The following is a 19611-nucleotide window of genomic DNA, read 5'->3' as shown; positions in this document are numbered from 1 at the left end:
AAGGATGATTCTGATGAAAGCAGGAGGAGGCTCAGATATGAGCAGGATGCTGACAGGGAACAAGTTCTGGTGAAAGCCTTTTGAAAACAAATGGAAAGACCAAGATGACTCAAAGCTCATCAGTTCAGCAGGTACAGGTAGAAATAAACATTGATGATGCTACTATGTTCTCACCAAGAGGGAAATGGGTTCAGTTCAAATAGACTTTCACTTCCTTTTGTAAATAATAATGATGCAGGCAAGTATAATGTGCAGTGTGTTGGGAACTTGCTGAGATCTTTAAGACAGCTTGAACTTTAGAATCTGTCAGGTGTTTATTACATAAAGCGCTTCAAATTTAAGTGTTTTCTTTGTGCTTTTTGTATGAAAGTGACTAATGCTATGATCGTCGCTGTCTGAATTGTTGCAGAAAGAAAAAGAAACATCTGTTATGTACATGTGACTCTTTATAGACAGAAAACCATGGTGTGGTGGTATAATATGCTATCATCTATGATTATTTTCTGATAAGAGCATGTTCAAAAGTGTTGCGTTCCTCTTATACCTCAGCAAATTGCCAGCAATTAGTTTTTTAATTTATTAACATATGATAGTTTTAAATCTCTCTATAATTATGTGTAATCTTTGGAACGTTTTTTTTTTTGCAAATCAAGTTAATTCCTGTTACCACTGGTATAACTTCTAGAAACCCATTCCCTCAGCAGTCTCTTTTTTTTTTTGCCTCTCTCTTCAAGTTATTAATACAAAATAACATGTCATATGATTGCAAAACTGGGGGGAAGCACAAAGTCCTCTATACTGAAGACTTTCCTATAGTGGAAAATTTAAAGGGGACATGCCTGACACTTTTCAACTATTTTATATTATTCTCTGAGGTGCTTTTATAAAGTTTGCAAGATTTTTTAATTAAAAAAAAATGCTTTGGTACTTTTTGGTATGAAAACCATATAGAATAAGACGGATTAATTTTGTGGCTGGGCTTTTCGCTCTGGTGGGCTAATGTCTTTAAAGGAGGACTCTGTCATCCACACCCACAGACTTGTTTTGCTAAAGTTTTCATGTTGCTGTTTTTATGATGACATCCAGACATTTGTGTACATCCATCCGTCCGTCCATCCATCCATTATCTATACCGCTTATCTGTCAGGGTTGAGAGGGAAGCTGGAGGTAATCCCAGCTGACTTCAGGTGAAAAGCAGGGTACACCCAGGGCCTCTGGGCCAGTCACTCACATTCACACTTATGGGCAGTTGAGAGTAGCCAATTGACTTAACCTGCATTATCTTTGCACTGTGGGAGGAAACCAACACAGGTTCAAACCCAGAACCTTCTTGCTGTGAGGAGACAGTGCTAACTGCTCGCTTGTAAATATATAAAACAAATATTTTTGTTTGCCCTGTCACATTCCTAACATTGGGTAAGCTACCAGTGCGGCACGGTGGTGTAGTGGTTAGTGCTGTCGCCTCACAGCAAGAAGGTCCGGGTTCGAGCCCCGTGGCCGGCGAGGGTCTTTCTGTGTGGAGTTTGCATGTTCTCCCCGTGTCCGCGTGGGTTTCCTCTGGGTGCTCCGGTTTCCCCCACAGTCCAAAGACATGCAGGTTAGGTTAACTGGTGACTCTAAATTGAGCGTAGGTGTGAATGTGAGTGTGAATGGTTGTCTGTGTCTATGTGTCAGCCCTGTGATGACCTGGCGACTTGTCCAGGGTGTACCCCGCCTTTCTCGTCATAGTCAGCTGGGATAGGCTCCAGCTTGCCTGCGACCCTGTAGAACAGGATAAATCGGCTAGAGATGAGATGGGTAAGCTACCTTGCCAAGCTAACCCAAAATAGTAACAGTAACTAGTAACCTGAAGTGGTGAAAAAGAACCCTTGGTAACGTTAGTGCTTACAGGAACTCACCTTAATGCATGGTAGCTAACAAATTTATCGAAATCATATAACAGCGAGTCGCTTATTACTCCGATACTATGGTCAACTCGGATAATGTAACTGCATCTGTCAAAGTACATGTTTTATCTAAATTTAGCGTCTTGGAAAGAACGTTAATGTTACCTGACCAGCTAATGTTACCTGACGGCTTTGACTCCTCACGCAAGCAAAGTAAGGTTCAGTCCAAAAGGAGAAATCTATTAAAATATCCAATACTGCATTGAATGCTTGATTTTAAAAAAATATTTTGAACATTTTAATTATGGTTTGCGGATTGGCGATCATCTCCAACTGAGTTGGCATGGCTCCATCGTCCTGATTCAGATTGCTATGGGCGGTTATATGTTAATGAGGGGTGGTACCATAAAAAAATTTAGAGGATTCTGTGCAAGAAGCATGCACTTTGTAACTGCCCTGTTCTCTCCACCTGTAATCTTTCTATGGGCATTACAGACTGGGAAGGTAACAGGCCACTTTGAAAGGCCCAGTATGTCCCAAGTCACATCAACATATTTCAGAAACAACAACAAAAACAGTTTTCCACGGTATATCCACTTTAAAGCAACAGCTATATCTTTATTACAACACACTAATAAATATTAATCCATGTATTATTTTAATCAGGTTATTGTGGACATCAGCCATGCAAATCCCTGTGAATTAGCACTCAGTATAGTAGTGATAATGTAAACAAGCTCAGTAATGTAGTAACCTGTCAGTTGCCTTGTCGTGGGAACTACTGTCAAAGCCATGCTGTGATAGAAAATTAATCAACACCTACTGACCAATCGCAAAGAATTCAAGAGCACTGTGGCATAACAGAGTTTATTCTATCCACATTCACTGGATTTGAGCAATTGCGTGCTCTGATTGGCTACTCTACTACTAGGCTATCAGCTCATATACCATGAGTAGAGAAAAACAAAATGGCGGAGCGTGTTGCTGAACCAACCGAGGATGAAGTAAAAACTCTACTCGAAAACAAACCCCCAAAAAATTATTTAAAAAAAGCAACGAAATTTGGAATAAAATTATTTGATGGTAAGAACATATCTTTTTTTCAAGAGTTATTATTATAGCATTCTTCACAAATTGCTACTGTCATTTCGCCAGTTTGTTTACATTCTAAGCGGAAATGATTTTGTCGGACGTTTTGTATAAAGTTTTTATTTATTGATTTTGCAAAAAATAAAAATGCTCTGTTTCTCAAAATCCACTGAATGTGGATAGAATAAAACAGTTATTCCACTCAATCTTGTCATACATGGCTTATAGCCAACTCCGTACTACACGCCTTGTCTGCTGTCAGCTCATGTACGACTTGATTTCATGGAATAACTGTTAATTAGAACAAGGCTAAATGTTTGATACTCATTTCTGATTGTTTAGGATTTTCTCCAGCTCTCCGAACAACGGGTTCAGTCACAGTCGTTGGCCAGGAACCAGGGGTTTGGGCTCCTGTTTTGTCTGTTTTGTGTTGCCTCCTGTATCATTGGTACATTCATAGGGTTGGGGTACTACCTTCCACAGGAAAACACTCAAACCACTCAAGGTAACAAGATGCTGTTTTAAACAACAAAAATCGAGTCTAATGTCTGTGGTGATTGTTCTTTCCTTTCTATCTATTTTTTTTCCATCTCACCCCACATTTCTTTCTCTCTCTAGACCCTCTTCCCTGTCTCTCTCCAGCATGCATGAGAGTAGCAGAACACTTATCTGCAGCCATGGATCCTTTTTCTCAACGCTGTGATTACTTCTTGTTTAGCTGTAAAGCAGAAATGTCACTCAACAGCAGAGCGAGACGCCGTGGCAAGATAATGTCCCATAATGTCACCAGAAGAGATGAACTGAGAAGGAGAATGGGGAGTGGTGATGGGATGCGAACAGACAGTGGGTCAGACACTGAAAGAGAGAGAGATAACAGATCACCTGACAGACAGACAGCTTTGCTCCAAGCAATAAAAGAAATTCTGGGTATGACACAGACTATATCTTTCTAACACTGTACAAGACATTCAAGTTGAAAATTGTAAAGTTGCTTTGGAATAGGAATGAATGTATATTAATGATAATCGTTCTTCATGAATTAATGGTTTTAATGATGAAGGGTGGGCGGCACGGTGGTGTAGTGGTTAGCGCTGTCGCCTCACAGCAAGAAGGTCCTGGGTTCGAGCCCCGTGGCCGGCGAGGGCCTTTCTGTGCGGAGTTTGCATGTTCTCCCCGTGTCCGCGTGGGTTTCCTCCGGGTGCTCCGGTTTCCCCCACAGTCCAAAGACATGCAGGTTAGGTTAACTGGTGACTCTAAATTGACCGTAGGTGTGAATGGTCGTCTGTGTCTATGTGTCAGCCCTGTGATGACCTGGCGACTTGTCCAGGGTGTACCCCGCCTTTTGCCTGTAGTCAGCTGGGATAGGCTCCAGCTTGCCTGCGACCCTGTAGAAGGATAAAGCGGCTAGAGATAATGAGATGAGATGATGAAGGGTTTATTTGAATAGTACTTAGCAATAATTCGTATGTAGTATGTAGTATTTTGTTCTACAGTCTTAGAAATCTAAAATACACTAAGCATATACAGTACTGTGCAAAAGTCTTGGGCACATGTAAAGAAATGCTGTAGACCAAAAATGGCTTAAAATAATGAAATGAAATGTTTCAACATTAAAAAAAAACTATAAACAGCAGTAAGCTATAATAAATGAAACAAAGTCAATATTTGGTGTGAGACGATCCTTTGCTTTAAAAAAATAATAGTAGTCTCCGGTACAATGAGTGCAGTTTTATAAGGAAATGAGCTGTAGGTTTTACTGAGCATTTTGCAGAACTAGCCACAGTTCTTCTGGGCACTTTGACTGTCACATTCGCTTCTTCATTTTGCACCAAATCCCAGTAGCCTTCATTATGTTTTCTTTTTTAATCTGAAAAGTGCTCTCTTATGAAATATGCTGCTCAGATACAAACTTTTTTTTCCTGTAACATTTAATTTTGTGCTGGAAAATGAACATTTGAAATTCTGAAATGTTTTTGTACTGACTTGATAATGTAGAAGTCATAAAATAGAAATCTGTGACAAAGTTTGTATAAAAAAAAAAAAAGGGTGCCTAAGACTTTTGCACAGTACTGTGTGTAAGTAATATACACCAATCAGTCATACCATTAAAACCACTGACAGGTGAAGTGAATAACATTTGATTGATTATCTCATGGCAATGGCACGTGTCAAGAGGTGGAATATATTCGGCAGCAAGAGACCCGTCAGTTCTTGAAGTTGATGTGTTGGAAGCACGAAAAATGAGCAAGTGTACTGATCTGAGCGACTTTGACAAGGGCCAAATTGTGATGGCTAGATTACTGGGTCTGAGCATCTCCAACATGGCACATCTTGTGGGGTGTTCCCAGTATGCAGTGGTACCAAAAGTGGTCCAAGGAAGGACAACTGGTGAACCAGTGACAGGGTCATGGGTGTCAAAGGCTCATTGATTCACATATGGTCCAATCCCACAGAAGAGCTACTATAGCACAAACTGCTGAAAAAGTTAATGCTGGCTCGAACAGAAAGGTGTCAACATTAACTTTTTCCTTGGACCACTTTTGGTAGCTACGGTACTAATCACTGCATACCAAGAACACCTCAGAAGATGTGCCATCTTGGAGATGCTCAGACCCAGTCATCTCGCCATCACAATTTGGCCCTTATCAAAGTCGCTCAGATTCTTACGGTTGACCATTTTTCCTGCTTCCAACACATCAACTTCAAGAACTGACTGTTCTCTTGCTGCCGAATATATCCCACCTCTTGACACGTGGCACTGTAATGAGATAATCAGTGTAATTCACTTCACCTATCAGTGATTTTAATGTTATGGCTGATCAATGTATAGATATTTAAAGACAACTACTTGCACATGCACTCGATCTAAACTGGAAATATACATACATGAGGTTATATTTGAAACTTATATTTGAATCTTTGGTCTCTGTGATGTCTGCATGGTTAGAGTCTCCCAAAAGGAATGCTAACAGTTCAGCACAGAAAGCACAGATGTTCTATAACACCTGCATGAGGCCTAACACTACACTGAATGAGAGCATATATCACGCCCAGACGCTAATTCAGCAGGTATAGACACACATTCTCTCTCTCTCTCTCTCTCTCTCTCTCTCTCTCTCTCTCTCACACACACACACACACACACACAGAGCCACAATGTGGATTTAAGATTATTTAAAATGGCTAATAAGGCCTTTTGGTATTTTATGCATTTCCTTACTTGTATGCTTTCCAACCTTCCAGCTAACTTTAACACCACTTAATAAGGAAGGAAGTCATTTAGTACTTGTTGTTTAGTGAATATAGAACATTCTGTCCAGTTGGATCATGTGTTGGATAGACCTGAATAAAGTAATCTGTGCTTGTGTGTAGCTGGGTGACTGGCCTGTATCTGGGAGCTGGACTCAGCCTGAGTTGAACTCCACTCTGGCTCTGCTGATGTCACAATACAACACTTTTCCTTTCTTTAATGTGTATGTAGGACCTGACCGCAATGAGAGCCAGAACTACATACAGGTATGTTCAAACAATTACAAAAACATGCTCAACATCCGACCTCACTTTTCATCTTAAATTCTAAACTTTAAAAACCTTGCAGTTTTAAATGTGCACCTGCTTTCCTTAACTAATTTAGCATTACCTAATTTGTGCAATACCTCTCTTGCTGGACTTTTTTTCTTTATTTATTAAAAAAAAAATTGTATATGGGCGGCACGGTGGTGTAGTGGTTAGCGCTGTTGCCTCACAGCAAGAAGGTCTGGGTTCGAGCCCCATGGCCGACAAGGGCCTTTCTGTGCGGAGTTTGCATGTTCTCCCCGTGTCCGCGTGGGTTTCCTCCGGGTTCTCCGGTTTCCCCCACAGTCCAAAGACATGCAGGTTAGGTTAACTGGTGACTCTAAATTGACCGTAGGTGTGAATGTGAGTGTGAATGGTTGTCTGTGTCTATGTGTCAGCCCTGTGATGATCTGGCGACTTGTCCAGGGTGTACCCCGCCTTTCGCCCGTAGTCAGCTGGGATAGGCTCCAGCTTGCCTGCGACCCTGTAGAACAGGATAAAGTGGCTAGAGATAATGATATTTGTATATGTTAATACTTAATTTATCTAGAACTTTTTTCTATTTTCTATTCTCTGTTTATCCTGTAATGATGCTGCTGGAATTTTAATTTCCCTGAGGGAACCCTCCCAAAGGGATCAGTAAAGATCTATCTATCTATCTATCTATCTATCTATCTATCTATCTATCTATCTATCTATCTATCTACTTTTACTTATAACTAATTATGCATTATTAAACAAATGGAGCATCCTTAATTAACTGAACAGTAATTAATAAGCTGAGGTGATGCGTATGATCACAGCAGGGTCAATCTTGGGAATCATCTTCAGTATATCCTTAGAAATGTATGATGTAGTGTATATTGGAGATATGGAGTGTCATAATGTTAAAATTAGTGTCCAAAAGTGTTCCCAAATCATTTGAACCCTTCTTTGTGTAAAAAAAAGAAAAAAGAAAAAAAAACCACTGTTCATGACAACTGCAGTCCTAAAGTTACCAAGTCAACTGTTAAAATGTTATAATCACATTGTCTGTTACCCAAATGAGGATGGGTTCCCTTTTGAGTCTGGTTCCTCTCGAGGTTTCTTCCTCATGTCGTCTGAGGGAGTTTTTCCTTGCCACTGTCGCCACAGGCTTGCTCATTGGGGATAGATTAGGGATAAAATTAGCTCATGTTTAAAGTCATTCAAATTCTGTAAAGCTGCTTTGCGACAATGTTTATTGTTAAAAGCGCTATACAAATAAACTTGACTTGACTTGACTTCTTTGTGAAACATTGCAGATTGATCAACCAGACTTTCAGTTCCCTATTGAGTGGAACAACCAAACAAACAGATCCAAATTCAACTCGCAGGTAGAACTGAACATACTTTGAAGTTTGCAAGTTGACAAAGAAAAATGATGTAACCTCTATGTGTATATAAGCATAATCTTGATAGTATAATTATAGTTAATGGGTCATCTTTTTCTTCTTCTCTCTTTTCAGTTTCTCCGCCCATTCTTCTCATCCTGTAAGAAGCTTTTGTCCTTGTTGAACATTTCCTTTCAATGCAGTACTCAGCACTGTGCCTGGTATATGTCTCTGAGTTCAACTCTAGTTACAAACACTGCACCTCTTTCCTACCGACTCAGCCAGAATCTCCTGTATCATCGAATCACCATCCAGGAGTTACAGGTGTTTTATTACTTAAACAACTTATAGGTTACTGTGTGACAGGGAAGTCAGAAGGTGTGTGTGTGTGTGTGTGTGTGTGTGTGTGTGTGTGTGTGTGTGTGTGTGTGTGTGTGTGTGTGCAGGGGCGCCGCCAGAAATTTTGGGCCCCCCAACTTTCCGTTATTAGCAACACTTTAATCTAGCAAACTGTATATGGCGCTCGCTCATTAAAAACTTCAATCCTAAAGCATTTATGGGTTGTATTGCTGCTTACCTCCTTCTCCAAAGGGGGGTTCAGTGGTTTGGTAGGGCGGAGGTCCCCCTGAGGCTGAATCTGTGCATATTTAGGGCACCCCATTAGTTATGAAACTGGTTATTAGCACTAGTTATTAGCACCAGCATAATGTAATATTTCATCTTGTTTATCACACAAGTCAGTTCAGTTATTAAAATGGAAAAAATATCACTGTACAAACTGTAAAAGTGTTCTCTTGATCGGCTAATCCAACCACGTTCACACTGTTCATTTACCATTCGCTAATATTTTGAACACACAAGTGAGCGATACTGTAGCTACCTTTCTTTGGGAAAAACTGAGTGACCAGTTGCCTGCCTCTCCGGTCCCTCTCAGCTTTCAGCTGCCTTTCTTTACGTTTTTGACAGCCACTCTTCATATTTAGCGATCATAGACTGTACGCACTCCACTGCTGGCTGGCTGCTGCACCGCGACACAGCAGCAAGTAGCGTTGCACTGATCAGCACACAGATTTAACGCATTGCGCTTCTACCAGAACTGGACCGTACCATTTCGCAAAAGGGGGAGGGTTAAATGACAATATGTTGAAGAACTCAAGAAATAGACAACCTTGTTCAGTTAGCGCATTTTACCAGATGGAATATTGCATTGTTGTTATTTCAAAAGTCTTATTAAAATCATTAAAAGCATATTATCAGCCCCTTAAAGGGCCCCATGGCAGTGCTGGGCCCCTAGAATTGTTCTAACCTTTCCCCCCCTGGCGGCGCCCATGTGTGTGTGTGTGTGTGTGTGTGTGTGTGTGTGTGTGTAGGTACATTATTCCCTCAGAAAAGTTCTATCCCTTTTTTCTGTAGGAGCTGGCCCCTGCTATCGATTGGCTCAGCTGTCTCCAGGCTATCTTTCATCCTGTTCCTGTCAACAAATCAGATTTTGTGTTATTGCACAATCGTGCTTATATCATCTACATGTCACAGATAATTAGCAAATGGAGAGATACACATGAGCCGAGGGGCAGGTAGATCATATTACATTTTAGCTGTATATCACTTGCTTTACTCTTTAGCATACACTTTCACATTAGCTTTAATAACAATCCTGCTGTGACAGTTAATCATCTGTATATGTGTGGGGGGTTTTATGTTTGCAGTTATCCTCTCCACACTTACATGATCATGAATCTTCTGCAAACACTCATGCCCGCTCTGCATACCAGATTCCTGCAGACCATGAAAAACTTCTTTATAGCAACTGACAGTGAAAATGAGGTGTGTATTAAATTGAGGTGTGTGTTTAAATTTCATAGTTTTTAATATTTCTTAAAGTTGTTGTATGAACGTGATTGTACTTTTTTGTTCTACTTAAGGTTGTGCCACAATGGAAACACTGTGTACTGCAGACAGTGAAAGCTTTTGACACTGTGATCAGTCATTTGATCAAAGACCATTATGCTGGTGAAGAGGTACGACTAAGAAGGATATTTAAGTCAGAATATTACAAATAATTGATGGGTGGATGGAGAGATAGTTGGAAAGAGATTTGGAGCAATGAATGTACATGTGAGCCAACAGATATACATATTTAGTATAAATATGCAGGTGATTAGAGAAAATCGTGCATGCTGATTTGTCAAGAAATTCTGACTGTTTCTCGATAATCACCTCGAACGACTCGGCAAAATGGCAGCCAATCATTTCGTCACTTTCAAAACAAAGTATTTGATGTGAGTTGACATTACATTTTCATGCTGCATTACATTTTCATGCCGCTTTTGAAGTCTGAAATATATTATTTTTTAAATATGATTTTTAATTAAAATTTTTTTTTAAATAATCACCTGTGTATTTATACTAAAACAATTATCTGCCTCAGGCTCTGTGAATATCGGTGAATAATAACCTCGACTTCATCAGAGTTATTATTCACCAATATTCACCTTGCCTTCAGAGAATAATTGTTAATTATTATACGGACACAAGTGTTTTACTGGGAAATATATCACTTGTATTTTTCATATGAGCTACATATGGGACATGGAGAAACAAAACTGTAACATATATATATATATATATATATATATATATATATATATATATATATATATATATATATATATATCACTTGTGAGGAAATCAATTAATTGTTTTGATAAATTTGGGTACTTTTTTGTTTATGAATGTGTTGATATAATAAAAAGAACATCACAGATTGACTTGAAGATATGAAGTTTATCTTCTCGTATTGAAAAACTCACATTTTTCATACAAAATACATCAGAGATCTGAGTGACATATTTATATAATATTGGCTGGTGTTGAGTGGTATAACAGATATATTCCATTCAGCTAGCATGATATTGTACAAGTTGAGACGAGTTCAATATCATGCTAGCTGAACAGAATATATCTGATTGACCATGAAAAAAAAGCCATTATTATTATTATACATACACACTCTCTTCATATCAGCATTCTCGAAGGCCAACACTAGCTTACCCACGACTCAGTGCTGTTAGCGTGGCAAGTCCAGTTAACTTCCAGCTGGTGTCGCATTCAGCAGTAGTATTAGCAAAGGTCAATGCTAGTGCAATCAAGCCAGTACTACCAAGAGCTACTAGCACAGGCTAACAACCAAGAAACTAAGATTTTTGTCTCCAGACTCTTCTATGCACATTCGCCACAGTATTTTTCACTCATACTTAAGTATTCATTTCCCTGTGTAATTTACTTAGTTACTTTTAAAATCAACAATGGAGCTACCTGGCAGCCAAAATTCTCTCAAAATCTCCCGTTTTTAACGAAGCACACCTGGTGGCCATGTTTGTTTACAAATTGTAACTGTCTCTCACTAACGAGGAAGTTTTACATCTCCGATGTGTGGTGCCATGTTGTCTTGACAACATGCAATATTGTAACAATATCGCATGCTCATTCTCCATTGGGTAGAGTGGCGTAATACATGTAGGATAAGCGATATGATGACAATATTGCATGCTATCAAACCAAATGAATGAAACCCTCAAGAAGGGAATAGAATACATGTTTTTATTCCATGGAAAAAGTGTCCTGTATGTATAATAATTACCGATATTTCACTCTGATGACGTCATGCCCAGTGTTTTCCCACTGACTAGATGCACATTGTCAGAATGGTGAATCGGTTCAAAATTAAAATTCTTTTGATTAACTTGCATATTTTTTGTGGATGTGTCCATATAATATAAAGAACATTACACAGTGGCACGAATATTTTCAGTTTATCTTCTCATTTTGAAAAATATTTCATTTGTTCGCTTCACTCACTTGTGAAATATGTTCACCACTCGAAGGTAAACTTCATATCTTTGCGCCACCGTGTTGCATCCTCGATATATGTTATGAAAGCCCAATGTAGGTACTTTCCTGTACTTAGGTACAGGTAGTTTACTTTCCAGTAAATTATTAGATTTAGTACAATGTTCATAATGATTTATGATTATTCTTACAATTCATCTTCATTTGCTAGGCTGAAAATCTGATCAGTGATATTTACTACTCCATCAAGACCAAACTAGCCACCCTAAACTGGCAGAATGAGGACACACGGGATTTAATTTTAAATAAGGTAAAAGGTAAAATCACTCATATACCTCCTCTGAGATCTACACATACAGTGGTGCTTGAAAGTTTGTGAACCCTTTAGAATTTTCTATATTTCTGCATAAATATGACCTAAAACAACATTAGATTTTCACACAAGTCCTAAAAGTAGATAAAGAGAACCCAGTTAAACAAATGAGGCAAAACTATTATACAACCCTGATTCCAAAAAAGTTGGGACAAAGTACAAATTGTAAATAAAAAAGGAATGCAATGATGTGGAAGTTTCAAAATTCCATATTTTATTCAGAATAGAACATAGATGACATATCAAATGTTTAAACTGAGAAAATGTATCATTTAAAGAGAAAAATTAAGTGATTTTAAATTTCATGACAACAACACATCTCAAAAAAGTTGAGACAAGGCCATGTTTACCACTGTGAGACATCTCCTTTTCTCTTTACAACAGTCTGTAAACGTCTGGGGACTGAGGAGACAAGTTGCTCAAGTTTAGGGATAGGAATGTTAACCCACTCTTGTCTAATGTAGGATTCTAGTTGCTCAACTGTCTTAGGTCTTTTGTGTCGTATCTTCTGTTTTATGATGCGCCAAATGTTTTCTATGGGTGAAAGATCTGGACTGCAGGCTGGCCAGTTCAGTACCCGGACCCTTCTTCCATGCAGCCATGATGCTGTAATTGATGCAGTATGTGGTTTGGCATTGTCATGTTGGAAAATGCAAGGTCTTCCCTGAAAGAGACGTCATCTGGATGGGAGCATATGTTGCTCTAGAACCTGGATATACCTTTCAGCATTGATGGTGTCTTTTCAGATGTGTAAGCTGCCCATGCTACACGCATTAATGTAACCCCATACCATCAGAGATGCAGGCTTCTGAACTGAGCGCTGATAACAACTTGGGTTGTCCTTCTCCTCTTTAGTCCGAATGACACGGCATCCCTGATTTCCATAAAGAACTTCAAATTTTGATTCGTCTGACCACAGAACAGTTTTCCACTTTGCCACAGTCCATTTTAAATGAGCCTTGGCCCAGAGAAGACGTCTGCGCTTCTGGATCATGTTTAGATACGGCTTCTTCTTTGAACTATAGAGTTTTAGCTGGCAACGGTGGATGGCACGGTGAATTGTGTTCACAGATAATGTTCTCTGGAAATATTCCTGAGTCCATTTTGTCATTTCCAATACAGAAGCATGCCTGTATGTGATGCAGTGCCGTCTAAGGGCCTGAAGATCACGGGCACCCGGTATGGTTTTCCAGCCTTGACCCTTACGCACAGAGATTCTTTCAGATTCTCTGAATCTTTTGATGATATTATGCACTGTAGATGATGATATGTTCAAACTCTTTGCAATTTTACACTGTTGAACTCCTTTCTGATATTGCTGCACTATTTGTCGGCGCAGAATTAGGGGGATTGGTGATCCTCTTCCCATCTTTACTTCTGAGAGCTGCTGCCACTCCAAGATGCTCTTTTTTTACCCAGTCATGTTAATGACCTATTGCCAATTGACCTAATGAGTTGCAATTTGGTCCTCCAGCTGTTCCTTTTTTGTACCTTTAACTTTTCCAGCCTCTTATCGCCCCTGTCCCAACGTTTTGAGATGTGTTGCTGTCATGAAATTTCAAATGAGCCAATATTTGGCATGAAATTTCAAAATGTCTCACTTTCGACATTTGATATGTTGTCTACATTATGTTCTATTGTGAATACAATATCAGTTTTTGAGATTTGTAAATTATTGCATTCCGTTTTTATTTACAATTTGTACTTTGTCCCAACTTTTTTGGAATCGGGGTTGTACTTGGTCATTTATTTATTGAGGAAAATGATCCAATATTACATATCTGTGAGTGGCAAAAGTATGTGAACCTTTGCTTTCAGTATCTGGTGTGACCCCCTTGTGCAGCAATAACTGCAACTAAACGTTTCCGGTAACTGTTGATCAGTCCTGCACACCGGCTTGGAGGAATTTTAGCCCATTCCTCTGTACAGAACTGCTTCAACTCTGGGATGTTGGTGGGTTTCCTAACATGAACTGCTCGCTTCAGGTCCTTCCACAACATTTTGATTGGATTAAGGTCAGGACTTTGACTTGGCCATTCCAAAACATTAACTTTATTCTTCTTTAACCATTCTTTGGTAGAATGACTTGTGTGCTTAGGGTCGTTGTTTTGCTGCATGACCCACCTTCTCTTGAGATTCAGTTCATGGACAGATGTCCTGACATTTTCCTTTAGAATTTGCTGGTATAATTCAGAATTCATTGTTCCATCAATGATGGCAGGCCGTCCTGGCCCAGATGCAGCAAAATGGGCCCAAACCATGAAACTACCACCACCATGTTTCACAGATGGGATAATGTTCTTAAGCTGGAATGCAGTGTTTTCCTTTCTCCAAACATAATGCTTCTCATTTAAACCAAAAAGTTCTATTTTGGTCTCATCCATCCACAAAACATTTTTCCAATAGCCTTCTGGCTTGTCCATGTGCTCTTTAGCAAACTGCAGATGAACAGCAATGTTCTTTTTGGAAAGCAGTGGCTTTCTCCTTGCAACCCTGCCATGCACACCATTGTTGTTCAGTGTTCTCCTGATGGTGGACTCATGAACATTAACATTAGCCAATGTGAAAGAGGCCTTCAGTTGCTTAGAAGTTACCCTGGGGTCCTTTGTGACCTCATTGACTATTACATGCCTTGCTCTTGGAGTGATCTTTGTTGGTCAACCACTCCTAGGGAGGGTAACAATGGTCTTGAATTTCCTCCATTTGTACGCAATCTGTCTGACTGTGGATTGGTGGAGTCCAAACTCTTTAGAGATGGTTTTGTAACCTTTTCCAGCCTGATGAGCATCAACAACGCTTTTTCTGAGGTCCTCAGAAATCTCCTTTGTTCGTGCCATGATACACTTCCACAAACATGTGTTGTGAAGGTCAGACTTTGATAGATCCCTGTTCTTTAAATAAAACAGGGTGCCCACTCACACCTGATTGTCATCCCATTGATTGAAAACACCTGACTAATTTCACCTTCAAATTAACTGCTAATCCTAGAGGTTCACATACTTTTGCCACTCACAGATATGTAATATTGGATCATTTTCCTCAATAAATAAATGACCAAGTACAATATTTTTGTCTCATTTGTTTAACTGGGTTCTCTTGATCTACTTTTAGGACTTGTCTGAAAATCTGATGATGTTTTAGGTCATTTTTATGCAGAAATGTAGAAAATTCTAAAGGGTTCACAAACTTTCAAGCACCACTGTAAATGGAGCTGCAGATGTTACACAGTTAGTGTTTCTTTTCCAGATTAAGTCTTTCACACCTAGACTCTCCACTAACAGTGAATTCTTCAATCAGCTGAAATTTGATGAGCGTTTTAGAGAGGTATTAATGAAATAAATAAACATGTTTGAATTTACAATTTCACACTATTCTATAACACTATATTAATAAATCACTTTTGTATACAGTATATTGAACTGTACTTCCCTCTCGTACTAGGTGATTATAAGCGAGAAGATCTATTTCTCCAACTACCTCCAGATGCTTATTCTTCAGCAGAGGATGAGGAGCAGACTGCTGTCTCACACTCCACAGCCTCATGTGTGAGTGCTTTTCCCTTCATCACTTTGTTATCTCATCTCATTATCTCTAGCCGCTTTATCCTTCTACAGGGTCGCAGGCAAGCTGGAGCCTATCCCAGCTGACTACGGGCGAAAGGCGGGGTATATGTTTCTGAATATCATAAGCATGAAAATATTATGAACGCTGCAATTGTATTTCGAAATTCAGGCTACTTATGATTTATTTCATTTCAATACCTGTTTGTTGAGCATGTTAATGTTGTTCTGTGATCAGCCTTCACTTTTCTACATCTTCTAGTTTGTCCATCTATCCATTTTTCTCTGGTAATGACATCATCATCCCAATTGGAATGTTTGTTTCACCACAGTTTCATTCCTCCTATCCCAGGTATTTATCACATTGTTAAACCAGGATGGGTTCACAGAAGTTCAATACTAACATTCAATTACTATAAATCTACCACTAGTACTACAACAACAAATAATATTAATAATATTAATAAGAATGTCCTCCCTGGTTTGCTATAACTGGCAACCGCAGAACATCTATACAATGTAATGCTACAGGGCAATCATGTGCGTCGAAATAAACTGCTTGTTTTTGCCATTGGCAGGCTCATAATATTGTTATAAATGTCTGACAACATGGAAAGCATCTTTACAGAGATACACATATGTCTGTTTACCTAAATAACTGTAAAGAAACTGTAGAAGATGACTGTTTCTACACTCATTGTTTTACCTTTCTCTTCTTCCGGTCTTTGACGCAGCACCCCATTCAGTGCCTGTAGACATTTATCACATAAGAGCTGTTTTCTGATGTTTACAAAAGGAGAAGTGACATAGAATTTGTGAAGAAGACTATTTCCAAAGTAATGCCCCAAAATTTAGCTGATTATGACATTATGAATGAATGTCTGACACTATGGAATGCACTGCAAAAAAAATTATATCTTAGCAAGTGAAAATATCTTGAAAATAGTTGAAATGATCTAGCATTTCCTATTAGAAAAATACAAGACACCAACTCTGAGATTATTAAACCCAGTTCTAGATTGCAACCAACGTATTCTAAGATGTCTTGCCAAGTAAAATGATCTGTCCATGCAGCAAGATAACTTCACTAGTATTAAGTAATTTTCTCCTGAAATTCAGTTTTCAATTTTTTGCAGTGTGGCTCCTTTTTGTAAACATCAGAAATCAGCCCCTGTGCGATAATAAAATCCCATTTAATTAAAAAAAAAGCTATGCATTTTGAGTGTTCTCTCTTATATTTTATTATATCAGGTTCAATAGTGGCATTGAATGAATCTGTTTTCAAAAGTAGTGTACACAATGTTATTCATTGTCAAAATGTCTATAAATTGTTGCTACACATTTTGTACATTTTTACAGCTGTGTAATGAGTGAAACATGAAGCATTGGTTTATAAGAGTAAAACTGATAACAAACCATGTTTCTCTTTTTTCTAGAGCTCTCAACTATGGGATGTTGGGAACCTTACTTGCAAAAGACCTCCTGCATCTGCTGTTGCCTGATAGTATGTCACCCTGTTACATAACTATATACGTGTGCTTGAGTGTGTGTGTGTGTGTGTGTACAGTAGGCCTATGCCATGATAACAGCTGTCTCTTCTCTAGTCCTATCTCAGTCAGAGACTGCTGTGCTGGAGAGTGAGTGTGTGTGGTCACGCTATCTCACAGCACAGAAGGGAACTTCCTCACTCTTTCCATCCCAGCAGCAGGAGGTGTGGGTGCAGTACTCAGCCCTTCAGGTGGCTCTACTGGTAAGTGTGTGCTCTTTACTGGTGTGTGTACCTTCATTTGTAAAAGCTTGATGCATGCTGTGAGTTTTCAGTTTCTTTTAATCCACAGCTACATGTTTAGGCTAAACAAAGTCAGCAACTTTGTTTTGGAATGACTATGCTTTAAATACCAAATTCTCATCAAGAAGGACTAGCACTATATCACAACATATTTTAGTGCATATACAATCACTGCAGGGGCGGCACGGTGGTGTAGTGATTAGAGCTGTCGCCTCACAGCAAGAAGGTCTGGGTTCGAGCCCTGTGGCCGACGAGTGCCTTTCTGTGCGGAGTTTTTTTTTTTTAAGATTTTTTTTGGGCTTTTTTCACCTTTATTGGATAGGACAGTGTAGAGACAGGACAGGAAATGAGTGGGAGAGAGAGACGGGGAGGGATTGGGAAATGACCTCGGGTCGGAATCGAACCCGGGTCCCCGGATTTATGGTATGGCACCTTATCCACCTGAGCCACGACGCCCCCATTCTGTGCGGAGTTTGCATGTTCTCCCCGTGGCCGCGTGGGTTTCCTCCGGGTGCTCCGGTTTCCCCCACAGTCCAAAGACATGCAGGTTAGGTTAACTGGTGACTCTAAATTGACCGTAGGTGTGAATGTGAGTGTGAATGGTTGTCTGTGTCTATGTGTCAGCCCTGTGATGACCTGGCGACTTGTCCAGGGTCTACCCCGCCTTTCGCCCATCGTCAGCTGGGATAGGCTCCAGCTTGCCTGCGACCCTGTAGAACAGGATAAAGCGGCTAGAGATGATGAGATGAGATGAGATGAGATGAGATGAGATGAGATGAGATGGTATTTGATGTTGTTTGCCAATTTCCTTCATATCTGTTTTCCTTCTTTATCATTTGGTTTCCTCTCAGTCATATAATACGAGTTTGTGGAGGCATCCAGGTGACACCTCTGTGTCAGGACTCTCTCACATTCATCTGTTTCTTGCCTCATTCACAAAGGTAGGCTTCTGGAGACCATACCACTACCAGGTCATACTAATTAAAACCACATGAATATTCTGGCCTACCTGCTTCAGCCAAATGTAACAAAACTTAATGTTTCATATGTTTCAATTCTTTCTTCATAGGCAAGCTGTGATCCTGACCCATATAGAGCACTCATGCCCTTTGAACCTTCCTTCCTGGTGACTGTACTGTGTGCCAACTCTGTGAACTGTCCCAAACCACAGACCTGTGTGGATAACAGATCTCAGAGACATCTTCCTGAACTGTGCTAGATGCGTGGGTCTGCTGAGGAACATTTTTCATAGCTGGGCAATAAAGTGGACACTAAAACAATATGATGCTGCTCGGAAATTGGATGTATACAAAGGGCTTCAGTAGAGACCACATGAGTTACGCATTTCACATTTTGGATATATACTTACTTTTATAAATCAGAAAGTTTTAGAGTCTCAAGTTTTACAGTCAGTGTTAGTATCAGCATTATCTATCCCTGTCCTGGGTTGAGCTGATCTCAGGGTCTTTTTTTCTATTTCCTCTCTGACCGCATGGGTTTTCTCAGGGTTATTTGGTTTCCTCCCACCTCACAAAACAATGATAAATAGCCCCTAGGTTTGAATGCATACATGAATATGTGTGTGCACGGTGCCCTGAGATGGACTGGTGTTCCATTCAGGGTGCGTCCTCAGCTTGCGCCCAGTGGACAAGGTCCGGATTTAGGAGTGTGATCAGGAAAAATAGATTACTGAAGATGAATGAATGAATGAATGAATGAATTCTCTTCCCCTGTGGCCATACACTACCATTCAAAAGTTTGGGGTGACTTTAAAATGTCCTTATTTTTGAAAGAAAAGCACTGTTCTTTTCAATGAAGATCACTGTAAACTAATCAGAAATCCACTCTATACATTGCTAATGTGGTAAATGACTATTCTAGCTGCAAATGTCTGGTTTTTGGTGCAATATCTCCATAGGTGTATAGAGGCCCATTTCCAGCAACTCTCACTCCAGTGTTCTAATGGTACAATGTGTTTGCTCATTGCCTCAGAAGGCTAATGGATGATTAGAAAACCCTTGTACAATCATGTTAGCACAGCTGAAAACAGTTGAGCTCTTTAGAGAAGCTATAAAACTGACCTTCCTTTGAGCAGATTGAGTTTCTGGAGCATCACATTTGTGGGTCGATTAAATGCTCAAAATGGCCAGAAAAATGT

General features: G+C 39.6%; 1 protein-coding gene across 3 annotated transcripts; it reads left to right on the top strand.

The window, feature by feature from the left end:
- Positions 1–25: 25 nt before the first annotated feature.
- Positions 26–19421, top strand: kel (Kell metallo-endopeptidase (Kell blood group)). 3 transcript variants are annotated; one of them, XM_060921991.1, is made up of 18 exons: positions 26–137; positions 3318–3480; positions 3594–3902; positions 5923–6044; positions 6348–6491; positions 7814–7885; positions 8018–8206; positions 9296–9456; positions 9589–9706; positions 9805–9900; positions 11943–12041; positions 15351–15428; positions 15546–15649; positions 15927–16016; positions 17101–17168; positions 17269–17414; positions 18305–18394; positions 18523–19420. In XM_060921991.1, exons 1-18 carry the CDS (start codon positions 105–107, stop codon positions 18670–18672), a joined length of 2232 nt encoding a protein of 743 aa, XP_060777974.1. In that variant the 5' UTR covers positions 26–104; the 3' UTR covers positions 18673–19420. The 3 variants fall into 3 exon arrangements, with proteins under 3 accessions (XP_060777974.1, XP_060777975.1, XP_060777976.1); XM_060921992.1 differs by having other exon boundaries at positions 26–131; positions 18523–19418; XM_060921993.1 differs by lacking the exon at positions 15927–16016 and having other exon boundaries at positions 18523–19421.
- Positions 19422–19611: the final 190 nt, after the last annotated feature.

Source organism: Neoarius graeffei, chromosome 5 (assembly GCF_027579695.1).
Source record: "Neoarius graeffei isolate fNeoGra1 chromosome 5, fNeoGra1.pri, whole genome shotgun sequence".
Taxonomy (NCBI): Eukaryota; Metazoa; Chordata; class Actinopteri; order Siluriformes; family Ariidae; genus Neoarius; species Neoarius graeffei.
The sequence above is the reverse complement of the archived record's forward strand: the minus strand, read 5'-3'. Positions and strand labels throughout refer to the sequence as shown.

Bases quoted from the DNA above. Each gene is read 5' to 3' on its own strand.
- kel (XM_060921991.1), top strand. From the start codon at position 105: ATGACTCAAAGCTCATCAGTTCAGCAGGTACAG. The intron at 12,042-15,350 runs GTAAAAGGTAAA...TTTCTTTTCCAG, and splicing joins GGGATTTAATTTTAAATAAG to ATTAAGTCTTTCACACCTAG. The intron at 15,429-15,545 runs GTATTAATGAAA...CTCTCGTACTAG, and splicing joins TTGATGAGCGTTTTAGAGAG to GTGATTATAAGCGAGAAGAT.